Source organism: Cupressus sempervirens, chromosome 4, assembly GCF_028749045.1.
Source record: "Cupressus sempervirens isolate cs-2001-9-10 chromosome 4, ASM2874904v1, whole genome shotgun sequence".
NCBI classification, from domain to species: domain Eukaryota; kingdom Viridiplantae; phylum Streptophyta; class Pinopsida; order Cupressales; family Cupressaceae; genus Cupressus; species Cupressus sempervirens.
In genome coordinates this window covers 746,822,260-746,839,878 of record NC_143121.1, presented here as the reverse complement: position 1 = coordinate 746,839,878, position 17,619 = coordinate 746,822,260, and the positions used below count along the sequence as shown (strand labels likewise).

Here is a 17,619-nt window from a genome sequence, read left to right as displayed (position 1 = left end):
CAGATGTACTTATTAAAACTTTTCACATCTTAGTGAACCCATAAAATATTTATCATCATGCATGCATCCATAAGATTATGCTATCACTTAAAACTTGTAGGTTATTGTCAAATCAATTTGTAGAAATGTAAACATAAAACATAACAGATTCAATAACACACTGACACAATGATTTACATGGAAGCATAATTTGGGAAAAACCACCAATAACATGCTACTCTTTCTCACTCTTCTGAAGTAATGCCCTATGAAAGGCCAACCTTGTTAAAGGTTACAATACACACTATTAAATGTGACCCTGTTAAAGGATTTCAATCACCCTATTAGGAGTAAGCCTTGTTAGAGGACTTTAGACTATTCACTTGGAATGTCACCCAGTTAAAAGATTTACAAATGATTGTTAGGTCAACCTTAATCCAAAGGATTTACCCTAGACTGATACAATTATTAGAGAGTAAGAGTAAGGCTTGATCTGATAACAACTTACAACTCCATTTGCAAATTACAGATCTCTGTTTTAGTCCTCCATTTTGCTTGGCTTTCACACACTTCAGCTTTGATAGCTTGTTCACCCTTCAAGCATCCATACCCTTAAGCCTTCTTGCTTTGCTTGTCAATGCAGACTCTTCTCTTAGGTCATTGAATGAAGCAATACCCTAGACTCTTTGTCTTTGTTAGGTTCTCACACATGACAACCTTTGCTTCTAACCATTTCTATAAATAGAGAATTAAGATATTTTGTCATGTCATTCTCCATCGTCCAATTTAGGGTTAGGACAAATTAGGTAGGATTCAATGAATCTACCCCTTATTTCATTTCATTCCCTTCTAGAAACTTCTCCTTCAATCCTCTTTGAATTTGCCTCAAAATGGTTTACCATGAATTTTGTGCCACCAGCGCATCAATCTTATCTTCTACACGGTTCACATAATCCAAGAAATTAACTTTGACAACTCAGATCCATCAAATTCATGATCTTTCTAATAATGTTGATACTTGGCATTAACTAGCTTCTAATGCTCGACATCCATTGAAAATTCACTCGGCACAAACTAAAGTTTATTAGTGCTCGGCATCAACTAAACTTTACTTGGCATCAACTGTTTCACTCGGCTTACACTAAAATGAACTTTTTCTTAGCTCCAACTAATTTTCTGCTCAGCTTGCACTAACATTGTCCAACACCTACTGTCCACTCGATCAAGCTTGGCAAACTTACTTCATTTAATTTGTTCTTCTGAACTTGCTTAGTGTAAACCTTTGCAACCATAAGTAGATTATCAATGCAATATGATATCACTGTCTTAGTTGATTCTTGTACTCCTTTTCCATATCATAACTCAACCTTTCCTCTAGGTGCTATTGTTACATCATTTTGATCAAATCCTCTTCATTAATCAAACAAGTGATAGTACTTAAATCATATAAGCAGTTATCTTATCAACAAATAGCAAGTTTGACATCAGTGACAAAACAATGATTGAAACACATTTATCATATTTTTATCGATCTATTTTCAACAATTTTGTCTCAAAATCTTTCCAACTATTGTAGCTTAAAGATATCAAGTTACCTCCCATCTACGCTTTCCAAGAACTATAGTGAAATTCATCAAAAACAAGAATTGTCGATCTGTATGTTGTCAGATCTACTTCAAGCGGTTAAGCTCTTCTTTGAGGAACCCAAGCTCGGATACCATTTGTTAAATAGTCTAGATGACTAAGAGGAGGGTGGATATGTTATTATAAAATAATTGTCTTAATTGATCTGGAACAAACTTAAACCATTCATATAAATAAACATATACACACATGAAAGCATATAAGGACACCATACATAATGAACACCAAATATTTACATGGAAAACTCAAGATGGGAAAAACCATGGGCAATGCTAATTCTCAAATATAAAACATTAGTTAAGGTGCACAAGTTAAGGGGACATTAGTTAAGGTGACATTGATAAGTGTGACACCAAGGTATTTTTTCATAAAAGGTATCTCATGGCCAAGTTGCTCACTATAGGTAATGCCCATTGTCATGGGCTCACTATTCGATCATTATAGCCAATAGAAAAAATATCACTGCCAAAAGAAGAATGGTGAAAAAGGGAATCCACCACTGAAATAACTATTACCAACTGCAACACCAGAAGAGCCTTATTTTCTACTACATCTTGTCACACACTTTTGTATACTTAACAGTATCAATATTTTTCCTTCTGAGATTTTCATTCATCTCGCATTAACATTGAACATAATCATCTTTTAATTATACCATTTCATGCCTTCATAATCTTCTAAGTCAGCCAGACACAATTTGAATTAGGCCACCACAAAACATTCCCCTAGTGGAAAGAAATGACACATGGACCACACAAAACCTCCTCACTCAAAACAACATGTTGCCTTTTATCATAATATTTGGAGCCAAATAATAGAATATATATATGTTATAGTGCAAACAATAATCAAAGCATGTTAACCAATTTCAAGATCGATATGGGCCCACAAGAGTGTACCACATTATGTTGCTATATTAAGGGGACCACAACAGACATGACCAAAGATATATCAACAAAACACAACATTTGAAGCATGCCAATCAAGATCACCGAAACATCAAAATAGACTCATCCAATCAGCCAAGATATGTCGACATCAATGACAACAACACATTCCAATAAAAATGTCAATGACTTGCTCAATTCTTGAATCAAATGCTAATTGCATATGAATATTGTGTAACTCTTTGATAACTGAGACTTCAATTTTGTCTAGTTATGTCACTTTCTTGTTTGTTTTGTTAGGCATCAAGCCTAGTTACCTACATGTAACTAATGCCATTATGTTGCTAATTGCTCCTAAGTCTAGCCAGTAGTTGTAAAAAAGTTTCCCAAAAACCCTAAGAGATGGAAGGAGATGGGAGGCTTCATCTTCTTCTTGGTATAAGACAGTTGTTTTCCTTATGAATGTTTGATTTCACTTCCTTCATTTTATCAAGATTTTATATAATGATTGGATTTCCACTTTTGATTGTATTTTGATTGGTGGTTGCATCTTCGCCCTTTTTTTGTATTCTTGGTCCCAATTGGTGAACTATGAGAAACTTAAACTAAAGGCAAACCTTTAGTACTATTATGCGCTTCTTGATCAACACATTGTACACTTTGAGAAACATTTATATTTTGAATTGAATCGAATGTTCTTTGAGGGATATTTATTTTATGGGGTCTTGAGTAATGCTCCCTTGATTATCATTCAAATGGCTAAAGAGAGTTTCTCTAATCTATGTCACTTTCACAACTTGAGAAAAGGTAGATTCGGCTTTACTTTCTTCAATTATTTTGTTATGCACGAAGCCAATCTCCATAATCCATCTTTAAGAGGAGCAGTATTTTCCCTCGCCTATATTCTGGCAAATCTTTTGGATAACTCAAAACATGTCTTGCACTGGGATGTAGTGGCATGTTGAAATTATTTGGAGGAATTGATGATGCCAATGGCTCATTAGATCTATAATTCCTTTGATATACTTTGGGTCCTAAATCCCAGATGATTGTTGGAATGCATGTACTTCTTCATTCCTTACGCCAAAATGCTATCATGCAAAAACTATAAATTGTTCCTCACTTGAGTCATTTGCTGAGGCAAGTGGAAACTAAAAGTTTGGTGCCTCCATTGGACCATTTTCTAATCTTGATAAAATTTATGAGTATGTTCATAATTCTCAAATTGTGGTGGAAACACAACAGCTTCAACAAGTAATGCTTGGTAATATCTCACTGTGGGGACAAGTTCATATCCAAATATTAGAGGATTTCCTTGATTCTTTATATTCTTTTTCTCCTTTTGAAAATAACTAGTTGCTACTTGAAATTCATGACATTACAACTTAGAATGTTGGTTTGTGTTGTGTAGTCTACACCAACTTGATTATATTACTTCAACCGAAGACGCTTTCTTTTTTAATCAATGTTTGGAAGTTAGTGAATTATCCACAAATGATGGCCCATTTCCATTGTTTGGCCCTATGTACCATGTCTTCTTTTGGTATCCTCGATCGTTTCTACTTAATCCTTGGCTATTCTCTTCAACATTGCCTTGATTGTCTATGTAGTAGTTTCTTTGATAATTTTCTTGAAATACTATTTTATTGGCCTTGATAATTCATTTGCATACTTTGTAGTTGTTTTTGTCTCCTAAAAAACACAACTTTAGTTGATAAGTTTTTCATTTGCTCAATGATATCCTTCATCTCATCCTTTTATTCTTGAGTCCTTGCAAATGATGTTGCACCTTGAAGATAAACGAGTTGTGATAGAGGTTCTTAAGAAATAGCCTTGAATGAAGCACCCACTGGTTTGATGTGCCTTGATATGCAAGTTGAGGAATCTAGCTCACAACCATATATTTAAATTTGATGGAACTTGATATGCAGTTGGTCCCATATTGAACAATGGTCCTAGCACATTTTCATACAATCCTTTACTTACTTCAATAGACTTAGCATAGGGTGCATTTAAATTTATATGAGGATGGGATTGTCTCACAAACATAGAAATGAGATGATCCAAGGAAAAATAATAAATCCCCCCTGCCAATCTATCATTGACAATATAGGGAGCATGCAACCTCCTATAAGCCTTGTTAAATCGATCTTGAAAGAAGCAATTGGTTTATGTTCTTTCCTTTTGACTCAAATGGACTATGATTACAATTTGGATGGTGGAATTGGAAACCAAACTTGTCTACAAACACCTTCTATGAGTTTAAAGAAGATGTAGGGAAATGTATAAACCAATGAAGAGCTTCTTCTCGCAAGGAGTGACTGAAGACCTTCATCTCGTGAGGAGTGAATGAAGAATCTGCATCTCCATAAACAATTTACCCATAGCACAATGCATCCTTAAAAACTTTTTTTTAAAATAGGTTCTTGTGCTTGTCATGGTAGTCGATGTAAATCAATGAAGGGGTTGTCAACCAACCATGTTACACTGAAGTTAACTAACTAATATTAACACCTATTCACAATAGCATACTTAAGCTTAGTTTAGTTGTGTATTTGTGTATCTCAAATGTGTGCATTTTGCATATCACCTTAATATATTATCAAAATTGAATTCAACTACATACATTCATGATAAATAGCATTGAATATTTCACATTCTTCTTTGCAGTCCAACCTGAGAATTTAGGGGTTATTGATATCCCTCTCATCTTTGTAAATGTGAAAATAGGTACCTGTCCCTCTACTTTGAGAACAAAATCTAGTAAACCTGTAATGCACAAATTAGCTCAACAATCATTTAGAAATATGTCAAATATTGAATGCTACAAACATTCATGATAAGTAGCCTCATACATTTCACATTCTTCTTTGCAGTCCAACCAATGAATTCAGAGGTTATTATATTCCTCGCATCAATGTAAATGTGCATATAGGTTGAATCTTTTTTTGAATCATGTTACTCGGATGACTCAAAAAGAAAAAATTCTAATAATTAATGCATCTTTTTTCAGAATTACAAGAAACATTTCTTCACAGAAATGTTTGGCTCTAAAAGAATACCAAGATAAGACTTGTTACCATCAAAAAAACAAAGGTAACAACTTGAAATACATATTCTCACTCTAGCAGCCAAAGAAAAAAGGCAATGCTCAAAAAAGGTATGCATTGTCATATTTTGGTCATACAAGAGATTGCTTCTTAGTTTCATTTGAATTATCACACTGGCAAATAGGATCCCCAAAAAGTGTGTGAACTAGCTGTGTACTCCAAGTAGATTTCAATGCAGAACTGGGAAATATTATTGTGGGAAGCCTCTGGCTTTCCACAAGGTCGGGAAAGTCCACTATGTAATGCAGTCCCCTACTTTCTTGTCTTGTGAGAGCACTATTGATAACAAGATTGGCACAGGAAAACAAATTTCGCATTTCACATACTTCAAGACTTACCATGCATGGCCTCCACCCTTCTTTAAACAGATGATGCTCCCATTCAAGCTCTAATTCTCCCAAAAACTTTTGAGCTGTTTTAAGACGATCCATAGAACGAACAATTCCAACATAGTCCCACATGATCTTTTGTAACCTTTCCCGTGTTAATGCTGTAAATTCCTTGATTTTAGTAAGTTGTGACTTGACAAGTACAACTGGCGCAATGGGAAAAGGCCAATCAATTGATCCTTTGATGCCAACATTTGAACTAGTGAAGTGATGCAATGATGGTTCAACAGCTCTTTGTGCAAACACTAGTGCTTCCAGTAATGAGTTGCTTGCAAGCCTGTTTGCACCATGAAGTCCCGTACAGGCAACTTCACCAGCTACATATAGACCAACTATACATGTCTCTCCATGAAGTCCAGCTTGCACTCCACCACACATGTAATGTGCAGCTGGTACCACCGGTATAGGATTTCTTGTTATGTCAAGTCCATGCCTCATACACTCTGCAGCAATGTTTGGAAAATGAGAGAGAATTTCCTCCTTAGGCTTGTGGCTTATATCCAGTAAAACAAATCTCTCATTCCGTGTCTTCAACTGATCATCAATACTGCGTGCGACAACATCTCTGGGTGCAAGTTCTGCTCTATCATCATACAATGGCATGAATCGTTCCATAGCTTGATTATAAAGAATACCACCAGCTCCACGAACAGCTTCAGATATTAAAAATGCATTTTCACGATTACAAGGTTTAATAGGTAGACCTTCATCAGCCAATGCAGTTGGATGGAACTGTACAAACCTGAGATCGCAAGGGGTACAAAATTATTTGTTAGCAAAATAAAGTAGTACTGATATAATTCCAGCTGAATTTACTATGCATTAATTCAGATTCAAAAACTAAGCAGCAGCATAATCTTACTCCATATTTGAAATCACTGCATGTGCTCTATGTGCCATTGCAATACCATCGCCAGTAGCAACCTGTTAAAGATCAATGTTGTAAAATAAACATGATAACTATACATATTTGATCCCATCAGTACACCCTGGTGAAACACATAAGAGATCTTCCAATGGTACTGATATAAAAAATCATTATGATAAAACAACAGATGCACTAAATATCAAGATTTAAAGCAATCCAAATACAAAACTAGATTTTTTGTTTTAGTTCAAGGGTATAGATTATTTAAATTGTATATTTGCTATCAATATGCGTTTCTAACTGATACATCTGATTTGACTAGTATGGCATTCAAATTTTCCATTATCACAGCTGGATATTCAAAAGGTATATTCAAAAGGTAAGTAAATATTTTCTCCATACATTTCTACCAAAGAATAATTGGAAATTCAAAACCAAAAGGTTCATGTTATTGTATGACCAATCAAAAAGTTATTTTTGCTGATAACCCAAAATCATTATACAGTTTTCAAATTTTGAAGTGCTATATAGAGAATCCAAACTTTACTATAGGCTACATAATCAAGATATTTCAATATATATCTTAAAATGCAATTAATAATCAGGATCACAGCTTTATTCAACAGATAATAGATGTCTTTGCAAATGATTCTCACCAGGACTTCCAGCCCAGATTCAGCATAACAATAAACCAAGGTTGTTAATCTTAGCCACCTAAAACATTGTCAAGAGGAAGTTATGGAAATATGAAGGTTGGATGTGAAATATTGGAAGAGGAGATTCTTAACAAACCCTCAAAAGTATGTTCAAATAAATTTTATATGTGATATCCTCCCAACCTATTGACAGTTTCTTATTTTAATATAATGAAATTAAAGCTGGGGATTGACTTTGGAACCTTAAATATAAAAATAATTGAGTTTCCTCATTTATATAGAACATGGAATATAATGCCAATTCATGTGGAGGTGTCAAGATCAGTATGCTGGACCAAACCTTTATTTAAATCCAATTAGTTTTTCTAGCAGTAGAAATTTCAAATAAGATAAGTAATGTGTATTCTAAGTTCTTAAAAAATTTCACATACACATGGATTTGTAGTATTTGGATAAGTATGCCCAGCTCCACCCGATGCAAGTAGAGTTACTTTGGAAATGAAGCGGATAACCTGTGCCACAATAGAAACAAAGAATTATGTGCTTTTGCAACATTTAGCAATAATGATTCCTAATGTCTAGTATTTCAATAAGATGAATATTTGCTATAAGTAGTTGCCTGCCACTATGACCTCAGAGCAACATGCAGGACATAGGTAGATGTAAAGCGTGATTTTGATGTTATCATTGCTAATCAGTAATTGATTATTGGCTCAAATATTGCATTCAATAAAAGCATCATCACCTCATTAGTTTCTGAGTTCAGTGTATCCACACCATGACAGTAAATATTTGACCCATCCTGCAAAACGCAGCAAAAGTTATGTGGGCAGGCAATAAAGGCTATCATCTTCTCGCTGTTATTTTCAAGGACTAATTGAGAAAGAGAAATCGAGTATTCTATCACATTATAGAGTAAAAACTATTTAGGTACCTCGGACGTAAGCAAGTCTATAGCAAAATGATGTTCAAGCATGGTTATGTTAGGGTTGCTAACAACAGCTTTCAACAGAGCTCGTTCAATCTCTCTTCCTGTCATGTCTGCTGCATGAACAATACGATGATGAGAATGCCCACCCTCTCTAGCAAGATGTAAGCTGCCATCTTCCCCTTGATCAAATGATGCACCAAAAGCCATAAGTTCTCGAACTCTCTCTGGACCTTCTGTGCATACCACCTACAGAAAGTTATGCCAATTAGGTTATTAACACATTCTGTTCTCTGCCAAGAAGCCATATATTGGATACCTATAAATATTTTCATGAGAAGTGGTATTCACGTACAAGTATCATATTGACACCTACAAATAAATAGGCAATAGCATGTATACAATACATAACATAAGATTTTTCTAGCAGTGTTACATTCAAAAAGTGCAGTTACATCCACACTCTCCATAGTCGCAATCTCTTTTAGGCCCAGCTTAAGCTAATGGAAAAAACCTCTTTCTGTCCACAAAGACGATGCATTGTTTTGACCATAGTACAAAATATCTCAGATAAATCTGCGATAAGTCTACTTATCGTGATATTTTTTGACTCCCGAGTGTTGAAGATCATTGCTGCGATAGAGATCTTTATCTCTGTTTTTAAGATATATGACCATTCTAATCGTTATCATCATCTTCAGCTGAAAAAGACATTTGTGATAATAATTGAGATAATATTAAATATAGAGACATGTCATGCATCATGCATAGAGGCATGCATTTGGAATATGAAGAGACTTGTTTTTCCCTTCAAGTGGAAGGGTTTCCCCAGGATAACTTCTAGTGTCTTTTGTATTTTGTATTCTCTCTATTATTGCTGTTTATGTAATATTTTCTGGGTTTATATTAGCACCGAGAAGTAACCTCAACTTATCTCTGATAAGATATTGCAGAGAAGTTTCAAACTATCACAAAGAATTTGGTAAGTTGTTGCCAATATTTCTCTATTTTATCACAATAAACAGAAAACTTATTGCCCGCAGGCCTGTTATAGGCAGGGATGGCCCATAAAAACATTTTTTTGATTGGAAAAACAGATTTGGAGAGGAGAGAAAGGGAAAACAGGAGAAAGAAGGTTCCATTAGGATTGGAAAAACAGATTTTGAGTTGCTGATATTTCATGAGAAGTTTCCAACTTATCTCCGATAGTTCCTGATATGTTGTTTTTGCCCTTGGCAATAAGTTGTCAATAATGATATTTTGAACTATGGTTTTGACAATGTCAACTTACTGATTGAGATTGATTATGAATATAGTGTATCCATTTTGTTCCCATCTAAAATAATAGATTGAAACAATAACACTGACATTTGAATTATTTGTTCCTTGATTTTTAAACAATCTGCCACAGCTCTGTCTGCTATTGGAAATGGCACTGTTTATAATGAAACATTATTTAATGACTCAAGAATTTCATAGGAGTTGGTATTTTTATGGTTTCTTGAACATTTGACAACCTTCACATATTTTCTCACAATGACCCATATATTTATCAAGCCTTGCCATACAAATTTCTATTGCAGGTCATTTTACAGATTCAGGTTTTTGTTAATGCCTACATGTCTTGAGATATTAGATTTTCTTTGGAAGGATGATACCATACCTAAATATCCATAACTGGTGACTTATATCTAACTGCATGGTACCAAAATTGCTACAAGTTGGTGAATACATCAATAAACTGTAGAAGACTGTTGGTCTAAATATGTCTAGTTGCTGAGACATAGAAGGATAGTTTAAAATATGTAGACATAGATATCAATGGATGTGACCTTGTCACAAGAAAACCATTGTGGTGAGGAATAACATATATTAGGTGGTGTATGTTGTTCACACAAATTCCTGACAAACGAACTCTAAAGTTATGCAGAAATCTATTTCCTGTAGTTTTGTACATAAAATGTGATTATTCGATATTAACTGTGGAGCAAGAAATTTTTTCAGTATGCAAGCATCAGATAATGTTTGCATTAAATATTTCGACACAATAATAGACAACCAAGAGAGGACTGGAGTATGACAGGGTTGCAAATATTTAGCTGCTACAAGGTGAAGCTCTAATGCACCTTGCAAAACAGGGTTGTATTTGCATGTTCAATAACTCTCAAAATCCATTAGTGGAGTATCTTCATTGTTGATAAGTAATCTGTCATAGAGATGAGATTCATTGAGAAATTAGGTATTATAACTGAATGGTCTGTGTCAGATTAATTTAAAGTCTTAACCCTCTTTTTGATCCTCAGTTCTACTTCCTCCAACCCAAATAATGCCATGTACTTTGAGGTTAAACCCAGATAGAACCTAAATCAAACTACAAATGTTTTTACTCTCTTATCTGCAGCTCTTAATCTCGTCGGTTCTAGGTTCACAATTTAAGTGATACCCGTGGGCCATAATAATAAAATTCAAGTACAAAATCTTTAAGTAATCAAAGTTAAAAAAAAAATTAAATATGAATGAGAAACAGCACAACATAAAGGTTTGGTGCATATACCTTAAGCTTACTTTATGTGGACATAAAAATGCTGAATTAAGTATACATATACAATTTAGTATTTACAATTGATATTTTCATATCAAACTAAAGTTCAGTGCATCCAATTAAATCGAGATAACCACTCAAAGATATCACGCACCTCACCTTAACAGTTTCTTCATCACATAAGTATGCACCAGCAACAATTGTATCCCTTATATGATTCTCAATGGAATCAAAAGGATCCAGAACAGCACTGACACCACCTTGTGCATAATTGGTATTGCTTTCATGGGGTTCAGCTTTTGTAATGACTGCCACAGACCCATGTTTTGCAACTTCAAGAGCATACCTAAGACCAGCCACTCCACTACCAATGATAGCAAAGTCAAAATATTTGACAGGATTGCCCCTTGACATGGAAACTTGATTTGACTTTGAATGTTTTTGCATTCCATGATCAAGTGAGGCAACTATTCTTCGAGTATATCTGTGGTTCATTCAAGTTCCTTGAGTGCATGAGTAAAAGTTGCAAGACATGTAGCAAAATATATTGATCACAAAATTAATTTTTTTATCATTGAACAGTTTTATTTATAATTATAACAGTATTATATCATACAGGTAAGAAAAGTGTAGCCAAATTTATACATATAAACTGATAAAACCTCTAAGAATCATACAAGCTATATTTGAAATTCAGCTTAAGGTATGCCATTGTACTTCTCAATAGAGTGGTTAAACTTGGTACCTTGTGGAGCCCACTAAAAGAATTCAAAAAGCAAAAAAACTTTTATAAATCAGATATTAATAATCAGAGCAATTTCCCCCTACCACCAAATCTTCCCTGCTAACTATAAAGACCTTTAAGATGTGATTTCACTTTCTTTCTGCCCATAGAAATACCGCAATAAAGTTGTGTACACAAATATAAAGCATATGTACTTGGTACCTCACTGCTTATTGTGTTTTAGTTGTGTTTCACAAACTGTCAAGATGACTTAGTTAGAGCACTTGTCTATAGGATTCTAATGCTCCTTTATGTTTACATAAAATTAGTTAGGTTTAACTGAATTTGACATATTATCACATATGGTTGGTTAGCAATTTTGTATGGGATACTGTTGCCTATAATACTAATCTAAAATTAGACTGGCCAGCAGGAGCAATTATGAATTAGTATTTTTCGGATTGATCAAAATTGATGCCTTAGAAATGAAGAAGTAATTAATAAGTGGGCATAAACTTAGCATGCTTATTAATGTCTCCTATAAGATGTTCACTAAGATTTTAGCAAATTGGATCAAGTCATTAGCTTCAAAAATCATTTATCTTCAGCAAATAGGATCTATAAGAGGACCTAAGGGAAAACAACAATTTGGTCCAAGAGATAGAATACAAATCTCTTTTCTCAAAAACTGCTTTTGATAAGGCATGTAAACAGATAGAGCTGGGCCTTCGCACAGACAAGAGATCTTGGTTATTTTTATTTAAAAAATCATTGGAAGAGTCAACATAATGTCTAACCTCTTACTACGGTATACCTCAATGGTAAGGTCCCTGAGAACTTTTTCTTGCAGATATCTATGTGATAGAATTCTTAATTTGCGTCTTTATTTATGCGTGAATTGTGATTGATGTAGATGCTCTATGATATTCTCTATATGCAGTTTGATTTCAATGTTATGGAATTATGGTATCATACGCATTGAATAAATTTGAACAAATTCACAATAGGCACTAACCATGCCAACTTTAGTTGATATTATGTAGTGCCTCACCCATTTGATTTCTATAAGTCATCCCGATGGATGCAACTTTGATGATCTTGCTCAATGAGTGATCATGATTGGGACCATGAGTGGTCTACACCATTGAGGTGATTAGATTTATGTTACTGTATCAGTTGCTTTGATTATGCTTATGGCAGATTTATGAGATTATGATGTGTTAGATGGTTTCACTAAGGTTTGTGCCAGTAGTTACCAGGATTGGTGTGGTATCATGATGTTGTTCCATGATTACCCTGAGATGTGTGCAGAGACTGCGCGGTTTATTATTATCCTGCTACACTGGACTAGGTTCCTGTAGCAGTGGTTAGTCAAGTATTTGACCATGTTCACTTATGTGTTTTAAGTGCCTTTTTATGTTGTTTAATCAACCATTATTAAATGCTTAAATAATTAGAAATAAATGGTCCATATTGGATTTAGTGGTTATGTGCTACAGATATTTACTTTGTTCATTTCGATCATTTATGCAAAATGGTTATTTAATGCATTTATTGCTTCGGCTATATTATTATATGCAATTGCACTTGATCGTATTGTTTAGTGTGCAAGATGTATGTCCCTGGCAATGGCACATGGAGTTAGTGATTCAGTGGTTCATATTTAACCAACGTCGTCCCTATATGGTCGATGTATCCTATTTAATTGTTTAAATTAAATCCTCCGGTGATTTAATAAAACCGGACTCATTTGCATTGTGTGATTAGACCCGTGAGCATATCTGTGCATTTAGAGGTTTGCAATTGTCGCAAAAGTTATTAAAGAAATTTAGGTTTGAGGGAATTTTAGGTTTTATCTTATTTAATTTAATTCCCGACAACTTTGTCGTAGTTGAATTCCAATTACATGGAATAGCCTATTTTCGTTTGGGTTGATTTAGGGTTTAACTAGGTGACCTAGTTATTTACCCTAATCCTATATTCACTCGAAAAGTGAATAAGTATCCAAAAAGAAATTTTATTCCTCACTTCTCACTTTCTGAAATAAGAAATTTGAGAGCAAATTTCAAATCCTCTTCATGAGGAAATATTATTATGTTTGTTATGGGAGCTACAGGTGTGGGATCGTCACAAGATTGGTCTTGTTGGATCCAGCTCGCGGAGGCCTTGGTTTGCAGCAATTTTCGACAACTTTTGTGGAATTTTTATTTTATTGTTCAAATTCTTGTTTTTGCCTTTTTGGATGAGGTAGGGCTCTCATGTTTTATTGTTTCAACTCTGTTTCTACTTCTGTTTTTGGTAGTCGTTTGTTAGGAGGTTGAGAACTAGTGTCCCCCTCCATTTCTGGTTGCTAGCTCTAGCCAGTTGGGCGGGTATGAGCATTTTCCTATTTTTTGGGATGGGGGTTTGGGATTTTGCATCATTATGTTGGTTGTTTTTGCATATGGAGTTCAAACCCGATTTTTATTGGATTTATGTGGCTCATTCACCCATGGGTGGAATGGGTTTTATTTTCGTTGATTTTCGTCAACGTTGGATTTTTTTGAGGTTTTCACCTCGATTTGCATGTCGCCCAGTTTTCTCGGGTTTTCTTGGCATAGTGTCGGCCGTGGATTTAGATTATCTGTAGGATGTCAATCCGACCACTATTGCATTTTTTGGTTGCATTGGGATTCGTGTCAAATCTGTACTCCCAACTATGTGTTCGGTTGAGTGATTTTGTATCTGGTGTTATTGTTTCTGATCAAATCCTTGTTTCATGGACGCTAGAATTCGTGTAGAATCCATACTCCCAGATTGAGGCCAATTGAGTGAGTTCATGATGTATGGTTTGGTTGCATCATTGGGATTCGTGTAGAATCCATACTTCCAAATTGAGGCCGGTTGAGTGAGTTCATGATGTATGATTTTATTGTCCATTGGGATTCGTGTAGAATCTGTGCTCTTGGATATAGGCCAATTGAGTGATTTTGTGATACTTGTTATTTTGCTTGTGTTCTCATCTAGCCCTTGGTTTTATGATCTTCGTGACGTTGGTGCGCCCACACATAAGCACATGCGTGTGCATTTTTCGGGTGCTTGTGAGGCCTGATCTCCTAGTTATCGGTGGAGATTTGTTCATTGGGGTTGGGTTGGGAATATGCATTGCCTACAGGCACTCATTGTGTGATGAGCATGGGTATGTAAGGTAGCACCATGGAGGGGCTTCTCTCACAACTTTGGTGACTATTTCTCAAGTTAGCATGAAGAAGTTCTAAACAAGTGATAATTAAATAAATTACTGGGTAATAAATCTAAGATAATAATAAAAAGTGAGCACCCAGTTTGGTTCAAGGACACTTAAAATATGAACACCTAGTTTGGTTCGAGGACAGTGTGATGCGCTTCCTGGGGAGGTTTTGATTCCACACGATATTTAGCTTGGGCTTTCCGATGCCAAGCGACTTACCCTCCATCAAGTCCCTACATAGTTGACCTATAGAGTGTCTGATCAGGACCTGTTATACTTGCATTGTCTCATGATCTTGGTTTCAGTCATCTTTACTATCTGGCATGAGTGTTAGCCATGGGCGTTTGCTTTATGTGTGTTTGTGGTTGGATCATTATCTCCATCAACACGGCGGAAGTGGGCCTACGGGTTCCACGTGGTTGGGAGGTGTAGCTACCTATACCACTACTGGGGACTGATGTACAAAGACAATCTATTTCTAGTTGAGACCGATGCTTGATGTTTCACTTGGTATTTCAGGTTTTTGGAGTATGTTTCCTTGTGATTTGTGCTTTAATTAAAATGCTTGGGTATCATGTTTAGATGGTGTTAGTTTCATTTGATGCATTCCTTTATTATGATGTTTAGCATATGGTTAGATGATGTGATTCACTACTAGTTTGAGTATCTATGCTTTGATGGATTAGCATGTTAGATCTTCTTGTTCTTATGATGTTAGTTACTTTTGTAGTAGTGACGCCTTCATAAGACAGCTCTGACTATCTAGTTGGCAGTTTGGGATGTTACGCACAGAGGATGGCTAGGATCTTTGAGGTCTCATGATGTTATTACGGTTGGGAGGAACTGCACACGAGTTTTAGTTGTGTTGGTCCTTAGATGTTTATGTTTTCCTTCATATGATGTTCGGTTTATGAACCATGTATGTACATTGTGATTTTGTTTTTCACATGTTCTTTCTTATGTTGTTATGGATTAGATGGATAGTAGTGTTTATGTCTTGTATTTCATGCTTTCAAGTGACGTTCCCTTGACTACAGTGATTCCGATACTCCCTGATATGGAGTTTTTTTACCTTGTTTGTCTTCTTAACTTAGTGTTTTGCCTTTCGGTTTTGAACCTGGGCAATATTTGTTCAACATTGGGCGATACTGGAGAAATGTCTCCCCGCTATAGTGAGAAATGTCTCTTGGACAAAAAATATCACACCTTAGTAGTGAGAAATGTCGTACCATACCAGAGAAATGTCTCCCGGCTATAGTGAGACATGTCTCTCGGCTACAGTGAGAAATGTCTCCCAGCTATAGTAAGAAATGTCTCCAACGTAAAAAGTATCACTTGGCTATAGTAAGAAGTATCTCATATAGTGAAAAAAAAAAAAGTATCTCTTGGCTATAGTAAAAAGTGTCGCCTGGGTTTGTGAAACAACCTGCTCGGACAACCAGTGGGCACTTTTTGATTTGATCGAAACTTTTTGAGAGGTGATTTGGCTACCCTTTACAAAGCTCTTGAACTCTAGTGTTTGACTTTTCGAATTCGGGATGTTTCGGATTTGAATGTGTTTTGTGACCTTTGTAGCTTTGTCAATTTTGGTTAGTGGTGACGCTTGGAGATCGTTGGTGTTTGGTTGTTTAGTTAGTCTTCCGTTGTGATCTTTGTGATCCTTCTATGTTAATTGTCGTGCGCATCCATACTTGTTTTTTTTTTTTAAAGTTGTTTGGCTTTTATCTATCCTTGTTCCAAGGATCTCCGGACGGGGCATTACATATTATATCCATAGGGTTCAGATCTATTATTGCATTGTGCTCAATGTGTTTCCTTTCATTACAAAAAACAAATCATTGGGAATATTTCCTCCAAGAAAAATATGCAAAATTTTTAAAGATTGTGTAAAGCCTATGAGATTCCTATTTCCCTCATAAGAGATTCCTATTAGAGGCCAAAGAGGAAAAATAATTTTCTCTAAGAGCTAAAATTTCCCCTCTTTTAAGAAGATTGCATTGGATACTCACCTTCTAAGTCTTGTCTTGTAACTGAAAGTCTTAAGCAATATATGGGATGGCAATGACACTTGCTTTTGCATTTTATTTCTCCCTAAGACCATGGCAACACGACTTTCTTGTATGTGGTTCCCATTCAGTGTAGGTAATCTGCACAACTCAAAATAGAGACACAATTTAGAAAACATGAAAAAAAATATGAAGAAACTTGAAAGAGATATCTAACACTTAAGAACATTTTGCATGTAAAAATGTCAATCAGAGTGACAGTGCTTTACACAAACATAAAATACAATCAAGAAGCGTCTAAATGAAATTGAAGTATTCCTACAGCTAAACAAATGATAGAAGTTACATTATGCACAACTTCCACTCTGTATTTCATCATTAAATGAGAATGATGATCATATACTCTATAGTAGTTGAGGACAATACTAATCTAATTTGAACATGCTAAGGACTTGCCAATCAACAAAATCGAATGCATTTTTAACTAAGCAAAGCTTTTATGTCTGAAGAACTAAGAAACGATATCCTGTGTTTCCAAAAAAACTTAATGCTTTTACCCTTTGAAACATAAAATTTATTTAGGAACAAAGTTAGGCTTCTACATAGGAAAATAGTTTTGGATCATGCAGACACTTCACAGCTTGCATAGATTGTGAT

General features: G+C 35.1%; 1 protein-coding gene across 2 annotated transcripts in view; it reads right to left on the bottom strand.

Annotated features, from left to right (window-relative positions):
- Positions 1 to 5,477: 5,477 nt before the first annotated feature.
- Positions 5,478 to 17,619, bottom strand: part of LOC149563515 (L-aspartate oxidase 2-a, chloroplastic-like) — a 31,240-nt gene continuing 19,098 nt past the window's right edge. For both annotated transcript variants that reach the window (XM_089826740.1, XM_089826741.1), the window contains exons 4-10: positions 16,966 to 17,103; positions 11,163 to 11,487; positions 8,468 to 8,710; positions 8,279 to 8,335; positions 7,965 to 8,045; positions 6,872 to 6,933; positions 5,478 to 6,751 (exon numbers count right to left, since the gene is read on the bottom strand). In XM_089826740.1, the coding sequence (XP_089682866.1) occupies positions 5,692 to 6,751; positions 6,872 to 6,933; positions 7,965 to 8,045; positions 8,279 to 8,335; positions 8,468 to 8,710; positions 11,163 to 11,487; positions 16,966 to 17,103 (1,966 nt within the window). In that variant the 3' untranslated portion in view covers positions 5,478 to 5,691. The remainder of the gene's footprint in view (positions 6,752 to 6,871; positions 6,934 to 7,964; positions 8,046 to 8,278; positions 8,336 to 8,467; positions 8,711 to 11,162; positions 11,488 to 16,965; positions 17,104 to 17,619) is intronic.